The 27,646-nt window shown below is 35.2% G+C and overlaps 1 protein-coding gene across 1 annotated transcript in view; it reads right to left on the reverse strand.

Moving 5' to 3' along the window:
- Positions 1 to 1,816: 1,816 nt before the first annotated feature.
- LOC136835661 (lipase maturation factor 2-like) overlaps positions 1,817 to 27,646 on the reverse strand; it is a 110,760-nt gene continuing 84,930 nt past the window's right edge. Inside the window, exons 7-11 of the mRNA XM_067099480.1 lie at positions 17,606 to 17,755; positions 16,711 to 16,916; positions 15,033 to 15,273; positions 14,427 to 14,640; positions 1,817 to 7,934 (exon numbers count right to left, since the gene is read on the reverse strand). Coding sequence (XP_066955581.1) covers positions 7,610 to 7,934; positions 14,427 to 14,640; positions 15,033 to 15,273; positions 16,711 to 16,916; positions 17,606 to 17,755 — 1,136 coding nt within the window. The 3' untranslated portion in view covers positions 1,817 to 7,609. The remainder of the gene's footprint in view (positions 7,935 to 14,426; positions 14,641 to 15,032; positions 15,274 to 16,710; positions 16,917 to 17,605; positions 17,756 to 27,646) is intronic.

Genomic DNA, 27,646 nt, shown 5'->3' on the forward strand with positions numbered 1-27,646 from the left:
CTTCGAAGTTCTTTGACATTTTCCCACAAGTCCATTTGCTCCCACTGTATATGAAGGATATTTTTATGTGTGAGAGGGTATTTTTAAACTATCCTGTATATCCAAATATATTCTATTGGTAGTTATCCAAGAGATAATTATCAAACCATTTAAAAAAAATAGATAACTAGGTAATTATACAATACAGGAAATGTTTTGCACAAACTGTAATTTTGCTGGTTTTTATTTGCAAATTTCATCAGTTTTAGTCAGTTACCTCTGTAATGACCAAATTTCAGTGTACGTATATTTCATGTGATGTTCCTCAGTAGGCAAAGCAAGCTTAACACACTGAGGTATTTTTCAGAATGGGCAGCACATGAAATGTTACATGGTGTATCTCTAATGACTAAGCTCAAAATTTGTTACCTCTAGAGCATGGAGTTGAAATTGATGTACAAATGAGATCATGTCATTATTAGATCTGAATATCCCTACAACCAAAGAAAAAACCAGGTTGGGAAGTGACTATTTCCTGTCAATAAAGCCAACCTTCAACTGAAAATTATCCATATGCATGGGTGGGCAACAACCAGGGGTTGTGGAGTGAAATACAACCCAACTGAGTGACAGCAAGAGGCACAGTAAACCTTCATAAACACAAGTTGGAAACCTACTGCATATATATCAGAAACAGGCTGAAAACAAATCAGCAACCAAAGTAGAGAATGAATCTTTGGCCAATGCTGGATAATTGTATGAAGCACTGATTAGGACTACCAATAAGTTGTTGACTTGTATTTTAACCTGTCTAACCTGATATGTCTGCTTTAAGTTACCAATGTGTGTTTATGACATGTTCTATTGCAGTAGGGACGTAACAAAAATAACAAAAAATGCATCAGTCAAATGCAACATCACGAACACTTGTACATCTTACAGTTAGGCTGTGCAAAGTCCTAGTTATTGAAGGAAAAGATGACTGATTAAAGTTATATCTGCTAAATACATCAAGTATCAGCTTGCAAACCTCTCTTTGCAATTCATAAGAAACGGAGAGTACCAGACATATTTAAACTATCGTCTTCTATAGTATAAGTAACTAAAATTTTCAAAACTCATATTATATAAGCATCATGAAGTTTTGTAAAATTCATGTTAAAAACTTATCATGAACTTAACTGGAACATCCTTCCTTACAAGTTGGTATATACAGCGCTCTCTTTTCTGGTGAAACAATAACCAAGTTTATGAAACACACACCAACTCTTTATATATTTGAATCACCAAAATATATCACTAAGATATAATTTGTTCATGATAGCCTATCTACAATACTGTAGTACATAAGAACAGGCACACTTCCATATGTCGCTGAACTAACAGTATGCATGGGCAAATGGTCCAGTTGGTAAATTGGCCATAATTTTAAAATTATAGATAAATTTTTGTTGTAACATGAATCATAAAACAAATAATATATGTTTAGTGTAAAAACTTGGCTATAAATCTGAGTTAGTCATATGCATTAAATTCTGAGTATATATAAAACCTGTAAACCATTAGATGGTTACAGTCAATCGTGTAAAAATATTTTAAATGAGATATTCTGATATTTGTGTTGCTTCCTAACATTACATCATCAAATTCAACCAGACCTCCAACATCAACAATTAACTTGACAGAGGGATGGCCACAGGGATTGAGCTCAGTGTTACTTTTAATAGCAGTAAAAATATTCAATGAACGCTGCTTTCTTTTTTGGATTAACTTCAGCATAAATGATAGAGAAATTATTTTAGAAGAGACTTCATAACAAGGTGGCTAAATGAAAGAATTTTAAAGTTAAAATCTACCTGTTGGTAAATTCTTTGCTTTTATCATGTTTCTTGCATTATCCAGTAAAAAGCAAATGCCAGAAAACTTTTACATGGCTCATACACAATGAACCTTTCAAATGAAAAAGTACACTTAAAAAAGTACACAAATGCAATAGTAAAAGATAGCACCAAGCATATAAGTATTTGATTAGCCAACCTGAAACTTTAAGCAGACATTTGATTTTTAAGTTGATAGAGCCTGACTGCCATGAGAATTGTAGTAAATGCAACTGTGGTATCCTTAAGAAATATTAACCGAGACTACAAGTTCTGAATTTGTAAAAGAGAAATCTAGTAATTACTGTTTCCACAAAGATGGTATTCCTTTGACAAATGTTTGTTGCAAGATGGAAGACATTCACCATGAAGATAATTTTACATCACTATAAAAAGTACTACTACTATCTGAACATTTTCAACCCATTTTTATCATTTAACTTTCCACACACACTTTCGTCAGTCTTTTGACGTTCTAAGAGACTCAAGAGACCATCTACTAATGTTGTCAATATTTTACCTTTACATGGGGGGCAAATCAGTGCAATTGATTCAATGTTTTCCCAAGGTAACATTAAAAGATATTTTGTTATTACAGTTGAACTTCAATAACAAAATAAAAGGGCCCATCCATTTTAACATCTTGGGAAAGTTCATGATTGTTGCAAATTTATTTATTTTACAATTTCATAGTTTAGTAAGTTACTTTCGAGAATTCTATTGTTGTAGTGCCATTAAAAAGGAATTTAACATATCTAAATGTTTCAGGTTGCATACTGTAAAGGAAAAACTTTGTTCAAGCAGCACACAAAAAAGATTTAGTTACTATGGTATGGATGGCAGCTAACCAGTAACCATATACAGTACTTTGAAGTAATCTTTGAGTTTTATGTAAAATGAAAACTTTGCACCAAACACACACTATTTTAGAACAAGATATTATATAATAAAAAAGTACTAGAAGATGCTAACAATGGCAATCTTCTCATATATTTTTAAGAGATACTATTGCTACTGTAAAACTTTGCATTTTTTATATGTATACCTAGTGCATAAGTAATTATTCCCCAAAGCTATATATATACTGTATACCATTGTTAACTGTGCAAATTGTCCACATAGTGAACTAAACTGGCCACATATAAATGCCTTTCCCTTAACTCACATTATTAGCATTAAATTATCCACATATAAATGCCTTTCCCTTAACTCACATTATTAGCATTAAATTATGTCAAAAATAAAAATATGGATTATAGGGAATATTTGAAAAATACACAAACACACTTCTAAATCATTTGTATTAATCCAACATTTAGTGTCTTAGAGCAACTCAGGTCAAAGGGAACCCATAAACTAGTTCTGTCTCCAGACTGCATTAGGATAAAGGTTCATAATATTAATGTTTTTAAAGTGATTTAAACTAATTCCTAGTTATACAAACCAGAGTCTTTTATTTAGAAGTGTTCCTCAGGGAAAGCTGGAGTGGTTGTTGAACTTGGCAACAAGGTCCTTAACTGGTGGTTTTGGGGGAATGAGTTGGGGAATACCCCTCACTTCCCTTTGTCACCATTCTCTTTTTTCCTTAGGTCACGGGGACAAAGTGGATGGGAGGTCATCTCAGCAGACTGACTGGAGTGGAACCCACAGAAGTGTCATGCTCCCAGTTGCGCAAGCCAGCAGAGGATGTCATGACTACTGCAACTTCCTACTCAGTCTGGCAAATGGGTTGCCATAGCTGTAGGGCCCCAGGCGTAAGTGAACTGCTACCAAAAGAGGGCACTTAGGTAAGGAAAACATGCAGAGAACCATGACATCCCCCTTAGAGTAAGCAAAGTCAGGAGGCAACTAATTATGGCTTGCAGCAAGTAGTAGGTTCACAATAAGCTCTACCTCGCTCCTCTACTTGTTAAAAAGGGAGCCAGGGGGAGATGCATCATAGAGAAAAAACTAAAACTGGATGCTTGAAGTGTAGTTACCTGTATCCTGTCCGACTCCAGCAAGTACTCTAGCCTAGACACTGTTCCTGAAGAGAACGAAGGGAAGGTGAGCTCAATAATCTCGCATTCATATCTCAGAATTAAATACTGTAAGGTTCAAGTACTTGGGTGAGATATTTTTCTCTGTGGTCAGAGCTTGGTGCCTACACAACTTGAGCAACCACTAAGGTCCAAGGAGAAGGTATCCAAAGACTTGGGGTGGCATCACTCAGGTAGTGAGGTAAAGGTAGTCTGTTTACTCTAGACACCCACCCTAATTTCCTAAATACTGAAAAGTTCTTCCATGAAGCTAGGGACAGTCCCATGCCCCTGACTTCGTGTGCTCTCACACAAATAGGGAAACTGACCTCTTCTTCCCAGAAGTTATAAGCTTGTTTGATCACCTCATGAAGCTAGAAAAAAAAAGGATGTTGGACACTTCCCCCTCGTGTTTGCCTTTACTAATGAAAAGATGACTAGTACACTCTGGTCTTAGACAGCATGTCCGTTTTAAATTGTATCTGACAGCTTGAACCAAACATAAAAGCATCTTGTTTGGATCACCAACAACGAAGTCCTGAAGGGAGGGAATTGAGAAACCATTGAATCTCTTATCAGGAGATGATGTGTTCTGAGAATCTGCCACAAACTCAGAAATGAAGGTGAAAGGGAGGGATCCCCATTCCTCCAAGTGCTGAACAAGATAAGACAGGCCATGTAACTCACTTATCCTTTACACTTGGTCCAAAGCTAAGAGAAAAACAATCTTGAGGGTGAGATCTCTATCCAAAGCTTAAGCCAGATGTTCAATTTGTTTCAACTGCAGAGGATGAGAAATATACTTCACTCTGAAGACCTCAGCTCCCAAAGTGAACAAAACTAAGAAGGCTCTTGTTGCGCATGTCCATCCCTGTGTGTTTCCTTGGAGGCATGAAAGGGGGAGGGGGCATTGTTCTGAGCAACCATTTGCACCTGATCCCAAGGGCAAGCATGCATATTGGGGGCACAATGCACAGACTCCTCCAGCATTGATCCCAAAGGATCACATTTGGAAGAGACAGGAGCAGTTCTTTCAACTAATTGGGTAGGTGTAGGGGCACCTGCCCTGCCAGAGGCGAAATATTCACACACCAGCAGTTGAGAGCCCCTGCTTCCCCTCCGAGAAGGAATGCAAGTATGAAGTCTGCTGAGACTTTTTGTGTAAGGTCTTAGAATTCCCCTCCTTCTCCCTCCTACTTGAGGATAAGAAGGTGAGGAAGAGGACAAGCTTGACAACGAAAAGGAAGAAAAAAGACGAGGAAGAGTGCGGAGAGCTGAACATCCCTTCCCTTTCCTCTCACAAGTCTTGCTGGTCTTCAGTGCTGAAAGGAATGTCAAGGCAGGAACTAAAGAAGATGAAGCAACCAGAGGATCAGCTCCTGGAAGCACTACCGTGACATGAGGTTCTCCTTCTGTTGTAATACCAGATGAAGTTAAAACAGCTGGCGACATAGCAGGGGAAGTGGGCATAGGAGAGAGCTCTAACTTCTTTTCAGCCAGGTTGTCCGGGAGTGTTGCACAGATAGACTACCGGGGACATTCAACACAGGTCAAATCTTTTGTAAGTACTTTGTACCCGGAACATCAGAATCAGATAAGGCTGAGGACGGAAACTGCTGGAGATGAGGCCCAACTAGGGAAGGTACCACCACCAACAGCAGCATTGTCCTCTCAAGAGAAGGCACTGCCAGACCCCTTCAAGACTAAAGTCCTGCTCCCTCAAGGGGAGACAGTAATATCAGTGGACAGTGGATTAGGAATGGAGGAGGGAAAAAGAAAGGAACCACAGGGATTTGACGATGTTATTGGAGTGTTTCCTTCAGATGAAGCTGCCAAATACCTCTTGTCCTCCTTCCTCCTCCTACCAAACTAATGAGAAGCCAACCTAAATACTCCTTGCAGAAGGAAGCGTGAGTGCATGCCTTTCCCCTACAAAAGGAAGAGTACCTATGGGGTTCGTCATTACAGAAGACATGAAGTGCTCACATGAGCACCAACGCACCTTGTAATGGTGTTTTTCATGGGTTTTCTCCATGCCTTAGGAATAAAACCAAGTCAGAAGTAAGCAAACAGTTAAGCAAAAAGAAATATTCTACTTATCCAACAATTATTCAACAAGAGGAAGAGAGAGTATGCTGCAAGACATATTCTCTTTACAGTGGCTGGATATGACGTAAGGCAAGTCAGGCTTCTTCCCCCATTCACCCCTCATAACCACAAGTTAACAGCCATGTTACCAAGTTTAATGACCACTCCACCTTGTACTGAGGAATATAGTAAACCCCCTGTATTCGCGGGGATGCGTACCGCAAACACCCAACACCCCCGCGAATAACTAAAATCCACGAATACTTAAAACCTCTCTAAAAACACTTAGAACTGCCTATTTTGATAGCTTAAACACAAGAAAAACTCTCCAAAAGTGCATATACCTGAGTATTTTAATAGTTTTATCACAAAAAGTGCATTTAATCATGAAAATACAGTAATTAGTGAATATTTCTCAGTGAAAAATACTGCAAATGGGCGAATTTTCCACAAATAATGGGTAGATATGTTCCACAGAGAAATCTGCAAATACATGAGCCTGCGAATCGTGAGAACGCGAATATGGGGGGTTTACTGTACTCCTGTATAAAAGATGATGCTTTGTATGTATGTAGGAACAAATATAAATTGTATTTACAGTACTATGTTCTAATGTCAGCTCAGTTCATGTTTTAATGTTACTGTACAGCTTAAGATATTTTTAAATTAAATAGTCTCCCTTATCCACAAGTAAGAGCTCTACAGATTCACTGTTCCACAGTTTACTGTGAAAAAAAAAGAAGGCTCAATAAATTTCAAATTGCTCAACTAATGGATGAATTTTTGGGCAACACCATTTGCTGGTCTTCAGTGCTGAAGGGATAGGCATTTCCATTTGTTTCTTATTCCCAAGTTTGCCCTCTTCCCCTTCAACAGATACAATGTTCATCATTAAATGTTATGGTGGAGTATGTTTTATGGTTGTTCTTTCACCCTGATAGGGATAAAAAGAGTAGATTTAATTGCTTAACATTCTCACTGGGATTAGGCTAGAACATCAGAATTCCTCTCGTTAAAGGGATAGAAGAGAGAGAAACATATAACTGTACTGTATATAGTACACACAAATCATCCCCTTGCTTACTACAGTATATACTTGTCTAAAGGAATTACCAGCTTTGTGGACAATGCATAATAAAGATGTTATGTTGCAGTTCTCACAACTACAACCATGTAAATGAACAAAAATTGACAATTCTTCTACTTATGGTAAATGTAATATACCTAAATAAACAATCTTCAAAATCTAATGAAAACCAATTGTGTACCCTTGTGGAAAATACATAATTATAGATGATATGATTTTGTTTTCACAATTACAACCATTTTCAATGCTGCATATGCAGAAAAATCAACAATTCATACACACATGGTAAAGACAATATACCAAAGTAAACATTTTCAAAGGCCTGTGGATAGCAATATTGTATTGTGAAGTTTACTTGAAAATTTTCTTAATATTTACTTTCAGTTATTTAATATAAGAGTTTTATATGACATCTGTTTCAATTCCCTCTGCCATTTTTTCTTAAGTATTGTATGAAACTGGTTTCAATTCACCTCTCATTTTCTACTTTTTTTTTTTTAAGTACAAAAATGACAAAACAATTAGGTGGGACAAAATGTTTGACAGCACCACTGATTCAATCACTTTTGAGATTGGTCCCATCTGCCACCTTTATTTCTTGGTCTATAAACACCTTTGACAATGGTTGGTACTGCATTTCTTTTGGTCCAAATGAGAATGCAAGCAGACACAAATAAGCTGCACACTAATAATTCTGGATCCATTGCAGTAAGAAAACTCCTGATTATATCCAACAGCTGCTGTAAAGGCTGATTGGTGGCAGGAATGTCCATTGTTCCGATGGTTCCAATCTTGCGCAGATATTCAACAAGGGGAGCATGATCCACAGTGAAGATTGGTAAATAATCACCGTCAACTTCCCGTTTCCACCACATTCCAGAAGCCCTGTTTGAAAATTTTTGAGTTAAAGATTTGCCTTTCGGTCAAAATAGTGAAGTTAGAAACCAAAATTTACAGTACTTATGAACTTCACTGAATTCTTTTCATGACAAATATACCTCAATCTGGTATGGATGACAGTGACATGCAAAAGTAAATTTTCCCATTCTTCAAAGGTAAAGAATCAAAAGTTAGGGACGTAAATCTAGTTATATTAAAAATTACTCTTCAAGAGAAATTTGTTCCTACACAAATACAAACACTCTGTCTTTACATATGGGATTAACTTTCAGTGAGCTGGAGTCAATCCCATATGTAAAGACCTCAGGTTTGCATGTTAGGAAAAATACAAATTACTTTAAAAATTTGTCATGTCAGAGCCTTTATAAAATTACTCTTCAAGAGAAATGTCAGAGATTTTATAAAATTATTCTTCAAGAGGAATATCAGAGATTTTATAAAATTACTCTTCACAAGAAATGTCAGAGATTTTATAAAATTTCTCTTCAAGAGAAATGTCAGAGATATCATAAAGTTCCTTCGGTAGTACTTGTCAACACAGATCACCCACTACAAAGCAAACTAGAACATTGACTCTCCCTGTAATAACCCTGTAACTTCATCCAGAAAAATAAAAACCTTTTGTTTATTTTTAAAACACTTTAAATTCATCTCCATTAGGAAGGAAAAAAATGACAGTCATAGGAATAATCCCATGTGTTAGCTCAATTTCCACTGTACTGTATTCAAATTTGTTCTTGATGGTTCCCTACAAGGACAAATAACTGAAAATACAGTAGGAGCAGAAAAAATGAAGACTAGACACAAAGTAGTGAGCAACTAACAGTCACTGATCCACAAGTATGCAGATCAACAAGAAATGCAGAAAAGTGGGTGTGGGTGTGTGAAGCATGATGGTCCCAGGGCAAGGTGTATCATTATATTGATCTTACTTTCTATTCCCTCACATTTATTTAACACCTTTTCATTTTACTTGTCTCTCTGCTGGCTGACTTTCTTAGGAGCCCTCTTGGGTTTACAGTCTGCTGACTCTATCTCAGCTGAAGATTTAAATAAAGAAAAGAAAGGTAAGAGTGCAGTAGTTCTGGCTAGTACTAAGCTGCACTAACCAACATCCCCCTTGTCTGGTAAAGAGGTAAAACTTTACTGCACCTGTGAACATGGGCAAATGTGTCCTAAAACCTCTTATACTGATTGCTGTTCTACCAACTGTCAGTCATAAAGGTAGAATGACTCCTGTGGTGAATCATCATGCAAGGACTGGTGATCTTTATCAGACCTGTAACAAAGTCAACACCACTGCTGCAATATGGAACTTTTCAGGAGTAGCAGTTACACAAACCTACTGTAGTGGAAACCTCATGCAGTGAAGCACCAAGTAGGTTAGCAGCTAAGACAGCAGATTTGATCCACAACAGCACAGTAAACAGAAAGGAGGGATCAACACCCCTGACCATGGCCACCACAGCAAGTGGGTGAAAAAAAGAAATTCTTTGGAGAGGATGTAAAAAGCCTCAATATATATATCCGAGCACAGCTAATACATATTCAGTGTATGGTGAATATACAAAATAAAAAAAACTTAATGTATATCACAGCACAGTGAAAACACAACTAGGAGTGAAAAAGTGATCAGAACATGATATGCAGGGGAAAACTAAATACTGTATTAAAATTAGGTAAAATACAGATAGCAACAGAATTAGTTATGTAATAACTGGGAATAAAATACAGGTGGACCTCAACTTCTGTCATTTCAACTTTCATCATTTTTTACTTTGTGGGAAAAATAAAATCTGACTTATGTAAGTTTATGCATCTTTGCACTGGTCAGCAAAAAAGAAAAAGTGAAAACCTTTAAAATATAGTAACCTAAAACCAATAAAGAAAAAGTGAAAACCTTTAAAATATAGTAACCTAAAACCAATAATAAGTACAAAATAAGAAAACTGAAATATATAAAACAATGTACAGTCACTGCAAATAAACTTTGAACCAAACCCCACTACATGATGAAATATGCGGTCGGACAGTTTCTGGGATTCCCGCTATAAACGGTTTGTATTTCCTCATTCTATCGTATCTTTGGCAGTGTTGACAGTCTGGCAGCAGCGTCTCGTCCCTTGTCTAGACATCCAGTGTCTGAAAATTCGGCAAACAATTTGAATGTCGACTCATTTGCTCCAGGCATATCCACCTAGTTGGCTACCGCTAAATTTTGCGCTCTTGTGCGCTTTAGATATCAGTTGAAAAGAAGACTGTTACGTTATGGAGAGCTGGGAAGTCGATGAGAGCCATAGGAAAAGAGATGGGCATCGCCATAAGTACCGTGTCCATGTGGTACAACCGTGTCAAAACGGCTGACTTAGAAACTGCATTGCAACGGAAAAAAGGCTCCGGAAGACCAAGAAAGACGACTAAAAAGGACAGACGGCATAATGAAAAAGATTTTTATGAAACACCCATCAATGCCAGCAGAAATTTTGAAATCAGAAAATCCCATTTTACTTGGTAATGTATCGGCAAGAACTGTATAACATCGTTTGCAGAAAGAACTTGGTCTCTCCTCTCATGTTGCAGCAAAGAAGCCTCGCCTTTCTACGGCTATGAAGATGAAGCGAAAGAAATTTTGCACAGAATATTTGCATTGGACTGAAAAAGACTGGGGAAGAGTTGTATTTAGGGATGAATCCTGTTTCTATATTGTTCATGGGCTTACATGAAACGATGAATGAATGCCATGGGAGAAGAGAAAACATCCTTGCCCATGTTGAAGGATGCAATCAGACAGTTTTGGTTTGAAGAAATGGATGCACAGTATTTTAAAAATTTAGCTCATTCTATGCCAAAAAGATTAAGCGATGTACTTAAAAATAATGGAGGAATGTCAAAATATTGAATAAAAGGTAATAAAATAAAAACTTTGCAATTATTTTCTGTTTTATAACATTGTTCTGATTTTTTTTCATTTAAATGGGGTGTTCGGAGTTTTTTTGTGGTGACTGTAGTGTATACAGTCAATTAAAAGCTTAAAAATTTTTAAATACATCACTGTACAGATGTTTGGTACCCACAATTCCACTGTTCTGTTAACATGGTGATGCTGGTTCATGGCAGTTTATTCAAACTTGTTACATAGGTGTTATTCGTAGCATCTCATTTGCTTTGAACTTGTGAATTTAATAGTCTACAAGGCTACTAAGAAAGTTTCTACTGCTTGAGCTAGTGCTAGTGATACTAGGCTTTCTCCTAGGTCGTTGGAAGGTAGGGTGACTGATAATGTCATGAAAAGAGGGAAAAGCTCATGACTCCGGCTTGAGTCAGATGATGGTAACGACAGTTGTTCAAGATGAGGCACAGATTTCAGCCCATATCAAAGATGAGGCTCTAGTGAAGAACACCATCATCAACACGAAACGAGGCAAAATCTATGAAGAAATAGAATACCTTTTTCTTCAGACTGAATGGCAGACTTGTCAGTTTACCCCTACAAGCCAAATGTTTATTATATTTTAAGACTTCAAGAAGTTTACTAATGACAGTTACAGAATTCATCTTTCGCTTTAGTTTGAATGGCAGACATCAATTTATCCCCACAAACCAACTATTTATTCAAGAGAACGCTTTGCCTTTGTTTGACCTCCTAAAGAAGTTTATGGATAAGGTAGTCACAGAATTCAAGGGAAGTTCAGGATAGTTTATGTGGTTCAAGCAGTGACACAATCTTCACAACATCAAGATCAAAGGGAAAAGCTTGTTATCGAATAAAGTAGCAGCATCCGAATTCTCTGCAATGTTGGTAAAGATTATTCAGGCAAACAAATTTCTTCCAGAACATATATTCAGTGCAGATGAGATTGGTCTTCACTGGAAGAAGAAGCCACACCATTCATTCACAGTCAAGGAGAAGGCTATGCCAGGCTTCAAGGTCACAAAAAAAAAAAAAAATGATCCTTATACTGGAAAGCAATTGTACTTGGAACTTTAAGTTAAAGCCACTGCTCAGAAGCTGAAGAATATCCCCAAGGCCTCTCTACCAGTTATTGGATGTCAAATCCCAAGACATGGGTGACATAATTTTTGAGGATTGGCTTTTCAACCACTTTGTGGTGCAATGGAGAAGTACTGTAAGGACAAGGGCATCCTGTTAAAGATCCTTGTTTTAGAAGCGCTCCTGGCCACTGACAAAACCTCATCGATTTTCACCCTAACATCACAGGTTTTTATCTTCCTCTCAAAATCACCATCCTTAAAAGTGGTGGACCAGGGATCAGTTCCTGGCAACAAATAATCCCTCAGACAACAAATACCAAATGTGAGAATGATAAATATATAGTTTTGCTTTACATTCCGTAGAAAGGAATCAGCCACCTTGAACGTGACAAGGATGATAAATGTCATCCATACATCCAAACCTGCTCTAAATTTTTGATCTAGTAATTTTTACTAGGTCCTGTCTATGAGTTCCTTATAGACTTAATTCTCAAAACTCACACTGGAAACATCAGCTACAGAACTCAAGGCCATTTCATGTTTGTTCCTATTAAAGTACTTGTGTGCCTAATGTTCTAGTCTTCATGAATTTCCTCCTGAGTTCCATTTTGTAGACACTGTATCTTTACCGCCAGGGATTCAGATGACAACTGTCAATGCATTGTCATGTACAGTAGGACGATGGTGGCTGCTAGTAGGTCATGTGGCTGGCTAGTGGTAAGCAAAGTAGCTTGGACTTCAATGCTACTTGTCACTGTCCAGGCAAGTGACAAATGACACTGGGTAAGGAGAGATTAGTTTACAGGCCCTACCACTTGTAGGTAGTAAACAACTTCATGTAAATTAGCCTCTACACAAGCACTTAAGTAAGAATGGGTGAATAAATGATTCTTCATGGAAAATATTTAAGTAACAAGCACTGGAAAACAATCCTTAAGGATCACCAAATATAAGATTATTAGTCAATACATACCTGAGGGTCCACAGAACATGTGTACAGTACAGTAAGACTATCTTCTACTGTCCTATAAATAACTGATATTTCGGGGAATATCTCAGTCCTCAATGTTAGGATATATATATGCTTAATGTTCCGCTTGCGTCGTAACCGAAAATCTGAAGTCGGAACATCGTCGAAAATCGTCAAAAATCATAAGAAAAACTTACTTTTAATGCTCTTAATTACTAAACCACATAAAAACCTTCAAATTATGATTAACCATTTGGGGCCATAAATTTCGACGCGTCGTAACCCCGAACACCAGGAAATAATTTCTGATGAATATATTTGAAAAGCGCCGAATCCCCGAACGTCCGAAGCCGGAACCGCCGTAAACCGGGACTGCCTGTTTTTTGATGAAACAATTAATACTCCACACAACCATGGGAAATTTCAACACCTGTTTTTTGCATACGAACTAATATGCTTATTAAAAGGATTAACATGAAATGTCTGTTCTCGTTATTTAAAAGTATTAAGAGGAATGAAAAAAATATTAAGCTAGCGCTTGGTAAAACAAACCTTGTGTATACAGTGAGAGCTTATAATGAGAAAATTCTGTGTAACCAGACATAATGCTCAAATGATACATACTAATGGACTAACAGGTAGGAGTGCAAATACACTCACATGACCAAATAACATTGAGACTGCGAGGGGGTCTAAAATCTTCTGATAATAATATTAAATTACCAGTGGGAACTATTGGTATCTACTATCACCAGTTTCCCTCAGGTGAACTTGAAAAGCTTGGATTGAGGATCAACTTGCAATATTTGTTGTCATGAATGAAAAAAATTATACTTAAGTGTCTAAGAAAAGAATAGTCAGCTGGTCCTTTGGAATAATGTACTTTACAACAAACTGGAATAAATCTCTGAAACAAAGTAATCAGAAAAAGAAAGCATTCTTTCTGAAGGGAAACTCACTGATAATGAACTCTTGTGTGACAGTATTCTTGATGCTGGAGACTAAGTTTTGATGTGCAGTGCAAGTGTTTAGTTTGCTGTACATATGAACAGACACTTTAAAGTCTGTGTGTTAGAAATAAATCATGTTACAGAAATCTATGTCCATGGCAAGCAGACTGTATTAATTATTTTTACTAGTTCGCTAGAAACTTAGCAAAAATTTTGTCACATAGCACAAGGTGAAATCTGCCACCAAAGTGTGAGTTGTATAGTATGTGGTGGACTATATTAACTCAGAACTCACAAATCACAACTTATAGTTTCTTCTGAATGATTCAGCATTCTTATGAGCTTCTGTTATAGCTAAAATCAGTAACTCAAGGGTCAGGTTAATTCATTAACATTCAAAGCTCAACAGAATATCAACCACACATTAGAATATAAATGTACATAACCCTAACCTTTGGGAACATAAATTTCAATTCAAGTAAATTAAAAAATAAAACCTACATTTACAAGAAAAGTGTCTTGTATTCATAACTTAGCTTAAAAAGGTATAATTACATTACTCACCCTTCTGCAAAGTTAGTATAATGGTAAGTATATTTAGTGGCTTTGATATATTTTGGTGGACTATCTCTCCATGGTGATGCTGGATCAAGTAAAGCCACAACATCTGGCTGTCCAGACAGAAGACGATGCGCAAGTGAAATCAACCAAGGATTTTGATTATATGTGCCCAGTGCAGCAAACCATAACTGCCAATCAACTCTTGGCTGATGAGGAGCTGTAACATAATCATAACTGTAGTACCAAGAGATTTCTAAATGAAGTTAAATAGCGATGAATTCAGAAAAATGACAAAATTAACACTGCATTCCCAAACATAACTACAAAAGTTACTGAATATTTCACTTTAAAATATCAGTAAAATTTTTCAGAAAAAGATAACCGAGACAAAATTAAAAGCCATAGTCAAAATCAAATAACAATATGTATCACTAGTTACTCATTCTTTTCTCACTGTAAATTACAGTGAGAAAAGATGAGCTACAGCAAATGAATTCATACTGCCTGTTCACTGACTTTACTTCTTCATTTAGCAGCCTCGAGCAAGATGTTTCCAACACATTGAGCAATACAGAAGTCTGCTTTATAATAATACAGTATAGTGCTCACCCACAAAGGATGGGAGGCGGTCCACACTCCCAGGCTTATAAGGAAATTCATACTCTCTCCATGGTCCATCCAAGTACATTGCTCCCTCTAAAACCACTTCTGGTCTTCCTCCAACACCTGTCATTCGTCTAAATAAGCCATATGCTGATGTTAGATGGATATCTGATGTGTACTCATACCAGTGGTGGAAAATAGGCCATACACGTTGGTTGGAAGGTCTGTCTAATACAGTGTAAGGAACCTGAGGGTATGACAAGAAATTAATTGACTTATTAACAAAGAAAAATAATGTAATAATAACTGACATTTTTAATAAATCTGTTATAATGAAATTCTATACTGTATTTACTTATTTTCAACGAAAAGAAAAAATGAATTCAGCAAAAGTACATGTTAATAACAATGAATAATAAACTAGGCTACTAAGTCTACAAAGAAAATTATAAAGCACAACAGTCAACTGTACACACAACAAACATTCTCAGAGTACTGCTAAAGCAATAAAGGTCCCCAAGCAACTTTTTTCTCTCTGGAATGCATGTTTCACTTTTTTCTCTCTGAAATGCATGTTGAGGAAACATCTGTTTGGCTGTAATTAGCATGGTATTTCTTAACATGATATACCAAACCATTTTGTTTACACATGCAAACTATTCCTTAATGTCTAGGTCCTCTTCCCAACTTATGATTGGGGGCATTTTTCTTTTCCGGACTGAAGCTTTATTCTAAGAGGGGTAGGTGAGACATATGACTGTTACCTTTAGTAAGATTTCACGGGAGGAATACTCGCTACAACAAATCTTGTAAAAAACACTAAGGAAGGCAATATAGGTTTGCTGCAAATCCCTCCAAGCCAACCACACTCGTTTCTGCCTTATACTTTTCATCTAGTCCATTTTGTAGCTTTATGTTACTATAATTTTCACCATCCATTAAGAACAAATTCTTTGGGTGAGCCCAGTTTGAATCCAGAAACAAGTCAGTAGTCTTGTTAAACTACTTCAACATAATAGGCAGTCCCTGCTTACCGGTGGCATCGGTTAATGGCGTTTCAGTGTTACGGCACCGTTAAGTGGGGATTTGAGCGCCGATCTCCGGTTAACAGCGCCGTTAAGTGGGGATTTTGGTGCCGATCTCCAGTTATTGGCACCAATATACAGTTAATGGCACTGTTAAGCGGGGTTTTTGGCTGTATTACTGCTGATTTTCAGTTAGCAGCACTCGGCCGGGGACAGAACCCCCGCCGTTAACAGGGAACTGCCTGTAACGGCCTGTACCGAGAACATTTTCATTTACTAGCTGGTCCTTTAGAATCATCATCTTAGGTAAATGCATCTCATCAACTTTATTTATGACAATGGTTTGTATGTTTAAAATAGTTTATTCTGAAAAAAAAAAATGTTAATATTTTTCAACAGGAATTCTTACTCTATCAATAAAATACTGAAACAGAGGTAAAATTTTCTGCAAGAAAACAAAGCAGGCATAAAGGGAATGATTTCAGACCATAAATGAGCCTGCAAACTATCCTGGGTCAAAATATCAGCTACATTTATCTTTGCAAAATAATCTTCAGGTGAAGGACAAATTCCATTTTTGAAACACTGAACCCATTTCCAGAAAGACTACTACAGTAAGAACAAGATTACTATATACTATAAAGCATCGAGATACTAACCAAGCTTATTCCAAATAAGCTGATAGCCATAGCAGAATAAACGAATGTTGTAGTGAAGACGCCAAATTTATCCAAGCAACCACGAACTTCAAACAGGGCTGAGGTAAGTGCCTCTGCTACTGTTATCAGCAGTGAAAATGCACCAATTGCAATACTTAAAGGCACAGCTCGTGACATCCATGCGTCAAAATCATCTCTGCTGAAAGCTGTAAAAAGAAAATGCCTAATTAACATAAAAAGTGATCCTTACATAATGAAATGGATAACAAAAAACTAATTGTAATCCTATTTTACAACTAACAAAACAGTATAAGTATACTGTACTGTATATGCTGGTACAGGTATATTTTTTCTCCAAATAAAGGTATAGAAATCTGTGATGTGTACAAATTCAATTTGGATGTTAACACACTCTGCTGTGGTCTCCCATACAACAAGGTATACAACACAGATATGCAACATGAAATGAAAAACACTACAGTACTTTGCAATTTGAAACATATTTACCAATACAAAGATAATAATGTACAAAAGTATAAGAATGAAAACTTATAAAGCAACCCAATCAATGATTTTTGCTAGACTTAAGAACAAAGCTGAAATTTCTGCTTTTGTGAGTTTTACAATGAACTATCTGCATTACAAAAGCAACTCCTAAATTCTAGAATGCTATACGTCTTACAGCGAACTACTTTGTGGTAATGATAACTAAAGATTATTTGAGTTTTTGAGGTTAGCAACTTTACTGTTTGAAAGTTTAACATACAATAAAGTTTGGGTTTTAATGTGGATTATGAACAACATTACTGACAGAGCAAATATATCACATTATACACTTTCTGTACACGAATGCAAGAACTTCCATACTTTACACAATAACCACACAGAACCTTACCTATGGCTGACTCTATAGTTCCCTCAGGTGTAACACGGAGTGAGAAATAGGCCATGGTATAATATGCTAGGATGCCATAACCTATCCACTTGAAAATCCAACTGCAGGTATTCTTGACATAAGAGATGAAGCCGAAAGACAAGTCCTTCACTGTTAATGGGATATAATAGTTAGTGATTCAAACAATAGCATGAATTCTTTTGTAGTCTATATGTACAGTAATTAGAAACTAACTAAACCAGATTTCAATCAAACAAATGTTTCACAGATACATGGTACGATAATCACTTTTTCAAAAGGGTCAAGATTTAAGGGGTGGCGGTGCATAAGTGAGAAATACAGTGGAATCCCCACTCTACTGCGGTTCAGCATTCGCGGCTTCAGTTAGTTGCGGATTTTTCTGTGAAACATAAGTCCAAATAAATTGCACAAAATTCACTAATTAGCTAATTTTTTCGTAGAGCAATATTCTCTAATTACTGTATTTTCATGTTATTTTCGTGACTAAATATATTTTTTATGATAAATGATTTACTAATTGTTATTTTCTTGACTACATTTTTTATAATAAATGATTTACTAATTTTCAAAATAATAATAATGTAGACAGAGCAAAATATCAATAAAACGTATTTTTTTTGTCAATGCATAATTAAATATTTAGGTACAGTACTTAATTCTACTTGTGAATTCCCAATGTTTCTCCTCTCTACTGTAAAAAGAAAATTGGACGGCTTGAATTCTGTATGTGAGAAAATGGCTATGCCTGAATATAGGAGGAACTTGATCAATTTTCAAACATAGCTGTAAGCCATATATTTTTAAGGGTAATGTTGGAAGATGACTTTGAAATGATATTAAAGTGTTTTAGGATGATAGTAGAGCATATCTAATATATTTGCTAATTATTTTCATGTTATTTTTTATGATAAAAAAATTATTTACCAATTTTCAGTATTAACATTAACCCTTACAGGACGGGCTAAATATATATTAAGCACACCCCTAGACCGGGCTAAATTTGAGGTTGGCCAATTTGAAAAAATGCATCAATGATAAGAGGAAGATATGCATAGGCCTGTGCACAAAGCATAAGAAAAAAATTCTAAAAATTTTTTTGTACCTTTAATGGAAGTTGAAAGTGAATATTTCCAACCCTGTGCCAAGACAGTCATAAAAAATATGCTAATTTTACCAAGTTATAAATATTTTTTCTAATAATTTGTTTATTTTATTTTGCAAAATTATAATTACAGCTCACACAATATCATAATAGATAAGAACTAAAATCAGTAATATTTTCCTGAGTGTATTTATTGTAAAATATGTACAAGACATCCTTGGATGGGAATAGTGGACATTCTCCTGTGACACCTCAAGGCAAACTGATCACTCTCTCTTGTACCGACTAGCTATTAGAGTTGATGTAAGAGTTGCCATGAGTCATTTATGTCCCATGGAAGTGATCTAAACACTTTCCTGCAAAATTTGTTCAAACTGTATGGCGCGAAATGTTGATCATCAGGGGATGATACCCAGTCATAACCCTAAAGCTATAAACAGTCATCAATTGATGATGCCTGCTCACAAAGGGTTTGTGTAAAAACAGCAAAATATCAATAGAATGTTATCTCACTTACAGAATCCATTTATACTGTATTATTATGACGCTCTATTATCACCTTGATATGTATAATAAAAACTGATTGCCCAGCCATTTGTAATGTTTACATTCTCAGAATCAGGTGATTGAGTCTCCTACTGAAAGACTTTGGAAAATAATTTTTTAGTTGTTAAAAGAAACGCATGTATTAATGGAATTATTATTTTTAATTTTGTACATAAAAGTAAAATGGGTGTAAAAAACAAAACTAACATACTTTATGTTAAAGTAAAATCCCTCAAAATCACAAAACAGGTGTTTCCCGATTTGTTTGACCAATGTAAACACACCTCAGTTCTCTCTCTCTCTCTCTTTCAATACTGTACATACCCTTCAATGAAATATCAATTACTGTATCAAACATAAAAATACAAAACTATAACTCCAAAAAGTTCATGATGCCATCGAATGAGTGTGTGGATACATACGTATGTTACAATTGTATTTTCTTTGCTTGATTTACTGTACTGTTTTTATTACAAGTTTAGTTGATTCTAAGTATGATTAAAACATGCAACAGTACACAAGAGAATATTTTATCACTGTTCACTGTTGATTGTATTTATAATTTGGTATTTTTTTTCAATGCATATTTAAATATTTAGGTACAGTACTTAATTCTACTTGTGAATTCCCAGTTTCCCCTATCTACGGTAAAAAGAAAATGGGATGGCTTTGATACTGTATGAGAGAAAATGGGTGTGCCTGAATATAGGGGGAACTTGATTAGTTTTCACATGTGGCCGTAAGCCATATATTTTTAAGGGGGATGTTGTAAGATGACTCTGAAATTATATTAAAGTGTTTTAGGATGACAGTTTAAGGCAGTGGTCCCCAACTTTTAGCTCGCTGGCACCATGGCACCCGCAAAGGTTCAAATGAAAATTGTAAAATATTTTGGTATCTCTTTCTTTATTCATTATGAATACGAAAAATCTAAAATTTGTAATCATGATTTGAGAGAGAGAGAGAGAGTATTGATTGGACTGTTACAAGGGTAGCTGTGTAGATTCAGAAATTCGTAGAAAGTGCAACTGATGATTACTGATCGTGGAAGTGTCCATGCAATGGTTTGAAATATCCTTGTCCAGGACGTGTATGGTAACCAACTTCTGTAACGATGAATTCAGTCGTTTAGCTGCTCTAGTATATCATGAGTTCAGTTGGGATTTTTCTCTTGTAGAGTTCAGTGCTATTTCTGTTCCTTTGCAAATTGAATATGGAGTTTCGAGAAAATCCATGCTAATTTCATTTTCAGTTAAAGAACAAGAATGGCTTCAGGTTCAAAGGAAAAGAAGTCATAATTGCGCTTTCCATGATGAATGGTAAGAGACTTATTTTTTCGCCAATATCAACGACAAATGTATGTGCTTAATTTGATGTGCAACTGTTGCTGTATCTAAGAAAAGCAATGTAGAGAGGCATTTTGTGACATTTCACAAGAGTTGTGATAGTAAATATCTGCCTGGCAGTGCTTTACAAAGCGAGACAGTGAAACTGCTAAAATCTGAGTTGCTGGCTCGGCAAGAAATATTCCGGAAGCCTGTTGATAAAGCTTATGCAATGATCATTGCTACATTTAATGTTGCCTGTGTTCTTGCAAAAAAGAAGAAACTATTCGAGAATGGTGAAGGAGTGTTGGCTTGCAGTGTCTGAACCTTTGTTTGAAAGTTTCAAGAATAAGACTGAAATCATAAATGCAATCAAATCCATGCAATTGTCTCGGAAGATGGTCTCACTTAGGATAGAAATGATGTCAGGAAATGTGTTTAATGAAATGAAAGCAGACATTGAGGAATGTACGTATTTCAGCTTGCAGCTCGGTGAATCTGCAGACATTGTGGACACAGCCCAATTACAGTAAGTGTATCGTGCGCATGGTTTTTTCTGATGACACTGTGAAGAAGATTTATTAGTGCTCTTACCCCTGAAAGAAAGAATGCGTGGAGTGGATGTTTTTCATGTTTTCAAGAATTTCATTGATGAGGTGAATCTAACTCTTCAAAAACTTTTGTCAATAACAACAGATGGGGCTCCATCAATGATAGGTGCCAATGTAGGCTTTGTGACACTGCAAACACGATGCTTCATTCCCTCAGTTCATTAGCTACCACTGCATTATATACCAGCAAGTTCTTTGTTTGAAAGATGTTAACTATGAGCATGTGATGAAGGTGGTTATAAAAATGATTAATTCTATTTGTGCTAGAGCTCTTCAACATAGGTTATTTAAATCTCTTCTCTATGAAGTAGATGCTCAATATGGTGACTTTCTATTGTTCAAGGAAGTGTGTTGGCTAAGTACTGTAGGGGAAATGTTCTTAAAGGATTTTAACATATAATTCCTGAAATAAAGGGCTTTGTACAACAAAGACGGGATTCATATGAAGAACTTGATGATCCAAAATGGCTAGCTGACCTTGCATTTTTAACAGACATCACATCTAAAGTGAATGAGCTAAATCTAGCACTGCAAGGGCAAATGAAATCTTTGTCTTAAATGATAAGCTTAGTAAATGCTTTCATGAATAAACTGAAGTTATGGATGTCTCAGATCTCTAAAGGACTCACATTACTTCCCTACTGCATTGCTGAAGAGCAATGCAGAACATCAAGAATTCAGGACATTAGTAAATACAAAGCAATTTCCATTACTGAAAGAAGTATATCAAAGACTACATTCATGCTTTGATTCGACATATGTATGTGAATCAGGATTTTCGACAATGAAAATCTTAGAATCCAAGTATAGGTCACTCCTCACTGATATTCACCTGAAGGACTGCATGAGAATAGCAATTATGAACTATACCCTGAGATATCCAAGTTAGCTGACGTAATGCAGAACCAGCCTATATATATATATATATATATATATATATATATATATATATATATATATATATATATATATATATATATATATATATATATATATATATATATATATATACATATATATATATATACATATATATATATATACATATATATATATATACATATATATATATATACATATATATATATATATATATATATATATATATATATATATATATATATATATATATATATATATATATATATATATATATATATATATATATACATATATATATATACATATATACATATACATATATATTATATATATATATATATTATATATATATATATTATATATATATATATTATATATATATATATTATATATATATATATATATATTTTTTTATATATATATATATTTATATATATATATATATATATTTATATATATATATATATATATTTATATATATATATATATATATATATATATATATATATATATATATATATATATATATATATATATATATATATATATATATATATATTATGGCCTCTGCAATTGCATTTTCAATAATTTATTTGGCCCACACCTTTTTGAAAGGTTGGGGACCACTGGTTTAAGGTATATTTGATGTGGGATGATAGTTTAACCCAAAGCCAAATCAAAAGTCCTTCAAAAGAAGGCATCGTGCTTACCCCATACAAAAATGGGAAAAAAGCACGTTAAAAGAAGAAGAAGAAGATAGTTGAAGGTTCATTTGGTGTTTGAACTATTAAAATAGGCAATTATAAGTATTTTTGGAGGGGGGTAACAACTGAACATGAATTCATGGGTGGTTGTGGTCCCTAACCACCGCGAATACCGGAGGTCGACTGTATTGTGAAGTTCTTGTTATATTAAGGAGGCATTGTGCCAGAAAAGAATAAAATTTGCAGTTTTTTTATTTTGAAAAAATTTTCACCTTACATAAAATCACTGAATATTTTTACTAGTGAGAGATCCATAACTGAAATTAAGGTAATGGGTAAAAGTTTGCTCAGACCACATGTGAAATTTCATAAATAACAGCCTATAGCTAGGATGACTAGTATAGAGTTAGCCCCTGGATTCGTGGGCTCACGATTCACGGACTCACCTATTCGTGGATTTCTCTATGGAACACATATATGCTTATTTGCGGAAAATTCACCTACTCGCGGTATTTTTCGTGGAGACTCGGTCACAGATTACTGTATTTTCATATGATTTTCATGACCAAATGCACTTTCTATGATAAAACTATTGAAATATTCTGGTATGAGCATTTTTAGCCTGGTTTTTTGGTGTTTTGAACTATCAAAATAGGCAGTTATAAGTGTTTTTAGAGGGGTGTCAAGTATTCGCGGATTTTAGCTATTCGCGGGGGGTAGTGGTACGCATCCCCGCGAATACAGGGGGTTGACTATACGTATGATGTTTTCATAGCTTGAATCAGGTTTTTTTTAAATTATAAAAGCCAACCAGTCACAATTAGCCTTATTTGTAGTGTTGAATTCTCCCAGCTATGTATCTTCAAGGTAGGAATAAGAATGGAAAAATAAAAAGCTAATGCTGTACAGTAGCTGATAAAAAAAATCTTCACACACATGCATTTACCTCATCTGTAGGTAGTAACAGCCTTTCTCATTATTTTGCTAAAATATTTGTAACACAGCAATAAACAGGGGACAGAGGATGGCACTAATTTATGACAGATGGGGTTTTATGAAAAAATTAGTTACGGTGGGTCCCCGCTGCATCGCGTACCAGCAATCGCTGGTTTTTCTGTGGAGCTTATCTCCAAATACAATATATCGTGGAAAATTCACGAATTCGCGAATTTTTCCATAGGGCAATATTCACTAATTACTGTATTTTCATTTTATTTTTGGTAAAAAAGATGATTTACTAATTTTCAAATATTAATATTAATGTAAACGGCAAAATATCAATAAAATACTAAATTAAAATTCTACAAAATCACAAAACAGCTTACCAATGTACATAAACATCTCAGTTGTCTCTCTCTCTCTCTAAATATATAAATCTTTTAATGCAAAAACAGCAAAATTTCAATAAAACTTTATTTCACTTGCAGAATAAACTATAATATTGTTCTTTTATTATCATAACATGTATATAAAAAGATTGTCTTGACATCCGTAATTGTTTTTACTGTAGGTACGTGCTGCCATATTTTTTCTTTACCTGATTTACTGAACCGTGCTTCAATAAAAGTTTAGTAGTTGACTCTATGGCAATGGTTATCACACATCATATAACAGTACACAAGAGAACATTTCATCACTGTTGATGTTTCATCTCTAATGTTCATTAAAAATATTTAAAATCCAAATTTCATATGTAATTTCACAAGGTTACTGTCATCTCCTCCCCAGCTTGTTTATAACTCATCTCCCAGCTCAACTGTGGAAGAGTATTTGTAGTAAACAGCAGCTCTCTCTCTCTCTCTCTCTCTCTCTCTTTCTCTCTCTCTTCTCTCTCTTTTGAGTTCTCTTTTATTGTTTTTCATCTTATTATGAATTAAAATGTATCACAAACTTTTATCAAACAAAACTGAAAATAATTCCATTAATAAATTCATTTATTTTAGCAATTAAAAAATGATTTTCCTAATTCTTTCAGTAGTAGTGAGCCTCAGTCAGCTGATTCTGAGAACGCAAACATTACAAATGTAGGACGATTGTTTTTTTTTATACACATTACAAAAATAACAGATCAAAATAATAATATAATATAAATGGATTCTGTAAGTGAAATAACATATTAATGTGTTTACAATAATATTAATATTTGAAAATTAGTAAATGATTGTAACAATTACTTACACAAGATCATAAATGTAGCCATTCACGAAAATACTAACATAAAAATACGTACGCAGATCACCGTGACGTAAGCAAGCCTACCATTTTGTTTGTATGTATGTATTGTATAAAATGTACTAACAGTGGTTATATTGTTCTACAAACTACCCTTGTATTTTAGATATGCTCTAAACTCATCCTAAAACATATTACTGTAATATGATATCATTTCAAAATCATCTTACAAAACAAAAAATCAATAAAATGCACAGTTGCACAGTACATGATGCATAGTTGGTCATACCCTCACGCAGTTCTCTGCTAAGACTTAAAGTGATAGTATGTAGCTGTAAGTCATAGTATGCACCTATATATTTTTAAGGCTAATGTAAGATGGCTTTGAAATATTAAATTTATTTGATGATGATAATTTAATTTAAGGTATATTTGGCATTTGAACCATTAAAATAGGCAGTTATAAGCATTTTAAGAGGTGAGTATGTGGTGTCTGAACTGTCTAAAGTAGCCACTTATAAGCATTTATAGAGGGGGGGATACCAACAATGCAGATTTTTGCTTAAGGCAGGTGGTTGTGGTCCGTATCCCCCCCGATTAACTGTACATGTCATAAAGACTTTACTTGCCTTATTGCAAAGTCATCAATCATAATTCACCTGAATAGGTCTCAAGTAGCACCTAGGGGACAGAAACAAAGCAAACGAAGTAATTTTACCAGGTCCTCTGAGTAATAAAGCCCTGAGAAAGATCTTGTCCTGGGTTATCTTGACAAGTTGTATGTTCAGAAAGGTGGATGAGGAGGATAACCACGTCATCCATTCAAGCCTTAAATTCATTTCTGTTTCACAGCTTTCCTTGGTCAGCCATGGTTAGAAATTGGGAGGTCCAACTTTATTGTTATTCAGAATATAATAGGAAATACAGAAAGACATTATCAGTTATTAGAAAAGGAAAAGAAGAACAATTAATAAATTAATAAACAGATAAAAATATAAGTGATTAAAATACAAGGGTAAAAATGTACTGCATCTTTGCTTGAACTTTTTTGAGGTTCTAACTGCAAACATCGTCAAGGAGACAGTTCCATAGGCCAATGGTGTGATGAATAAAAGACCTCTGACTGCCAGCTCAATAACTGCAAACTGTTTTTTGCCTCTTGGTAAGAAATTGCAACTCCATCTGCCTGGCTTATTTCTGAATGACAATATGACTACCCTCTTCTCGTTCATACCCAACTCACTGGGGTCCTAGTGACTCGCTTACTCTTAAGTATTCTGAAGGTGATATCACACTTTGATTGGTGTGCAGACTGAGAAACAGTGCTTAAGCTTTATATATCTATTTGCTTAAGCAGGATGGATTATGCCTGTCAAATTTATGGATCCTCCTGTATAACTAACTTAGAAAAATTCAATGTAGTACAAACTTGGGACTATGGATATGTAAAGGGGCATATAGCACTTCCCCTATAGCTAGTACATATGTACACTCAGGCTTACCACCTCTTTCAATCTGCGGGGAAGAACTAAGCTTAAGGTACATATCCAAATCCTTAACCTTTAACAGCAATCCAGATTATAAGTATGTAAAAGCCCCAGTAGATCAGGCAGCAAATAGACACGACTACCCAGACCTCTGGAGGTAAGACTTGAAAGAGAAAGTAGAGATGTTGGCATACTGACAACACCAATAGCAAAGGTTGCACACCCTAAATCTGAACCTTGGTGCAAATCACCTATTGAAATATGCCCAGTTGTGGGAGGGAAGAAACATATTTCCAATGAAGAAATTAGAAAGGGATTTTTTTCAGCATTTCCTCCAACACAGAGGGCAGAACATATTTACTGATGGCTCTCAGTTGGAGGATGGAGCTGTAAATTATGATCTTAATAAAAGAAAGATTGATGAAAGGTTTATAATATAGTATTCTGATTTGAGTAGTCTTTTATCCTCATTAAAACAATTGATGCCCTTCCACCACCTTGTACAAGAAGTACAGGAATGACTGGCCCTCTTGTACTCCCACAAGTGTATAAGGGTGAGCTTTTGTTGGGTACCTGCTCATGTGGGTATACATGGGAATGAGAGAGCCGATAAAGCAGCTAAAGAATGGATAATATTACATGATCAGGCACTCATAAACCTCCCATACTCTGATTTTGTGCAATTCATTTATATTTATATAAGCAGGAAGTGGCAAATTAGTTGGGATAACATAACTGGTAATATGAAGTTGAAGGCCATTCAACCTCCAGTTAAGAGATGGCAGTCGTCAGATCACCCAGGTCGGAGAACTAGCAACACTTTAACAAGACTGCTTATAGGACATACGCATGCAAAGCATAGAGACTTCCTGCAAAGAGAGACAGGCCCCAATCTGCAGTTCCTGTCAAGAAGTTTTAACTGTAAAGCATTTATTAACTGACTATCCAGTTTTTACCCAAGAAAGGAGAGCTACCTCACTATATGGCAGGTTTATGAGTGAGGTACTTGATAATAATTGTGATATCAGTACACTAGTGTTTTTTTAAAGAAAATTAACTTTTATTTTAAGAATTTAACTTTATCAGATTTTACAATTTGTTTAAATAATTCATATTAAAACTATATATATATTTTTTGTTACTTTTTTTTATCTTAATTTATGGTTTTGATGAATTTTACCTAAATTAATG

This window comes from Macrobrachium rosenbergii, chromosome 4 (genome assembly GCF_040412425.1).
Source record: "Macrobrachium rosenbergii isolate ZJJX-2024 chromosome 4, ASM4041242v1, whole genome shotgun sequence".
Lineage (NCBI taxonomy): Eukaryota > Metazoa > Arthropoda > Malacostraca > Decapoda > Palaemonidae > Macrobrachium > Macrobrachium rosenbergii.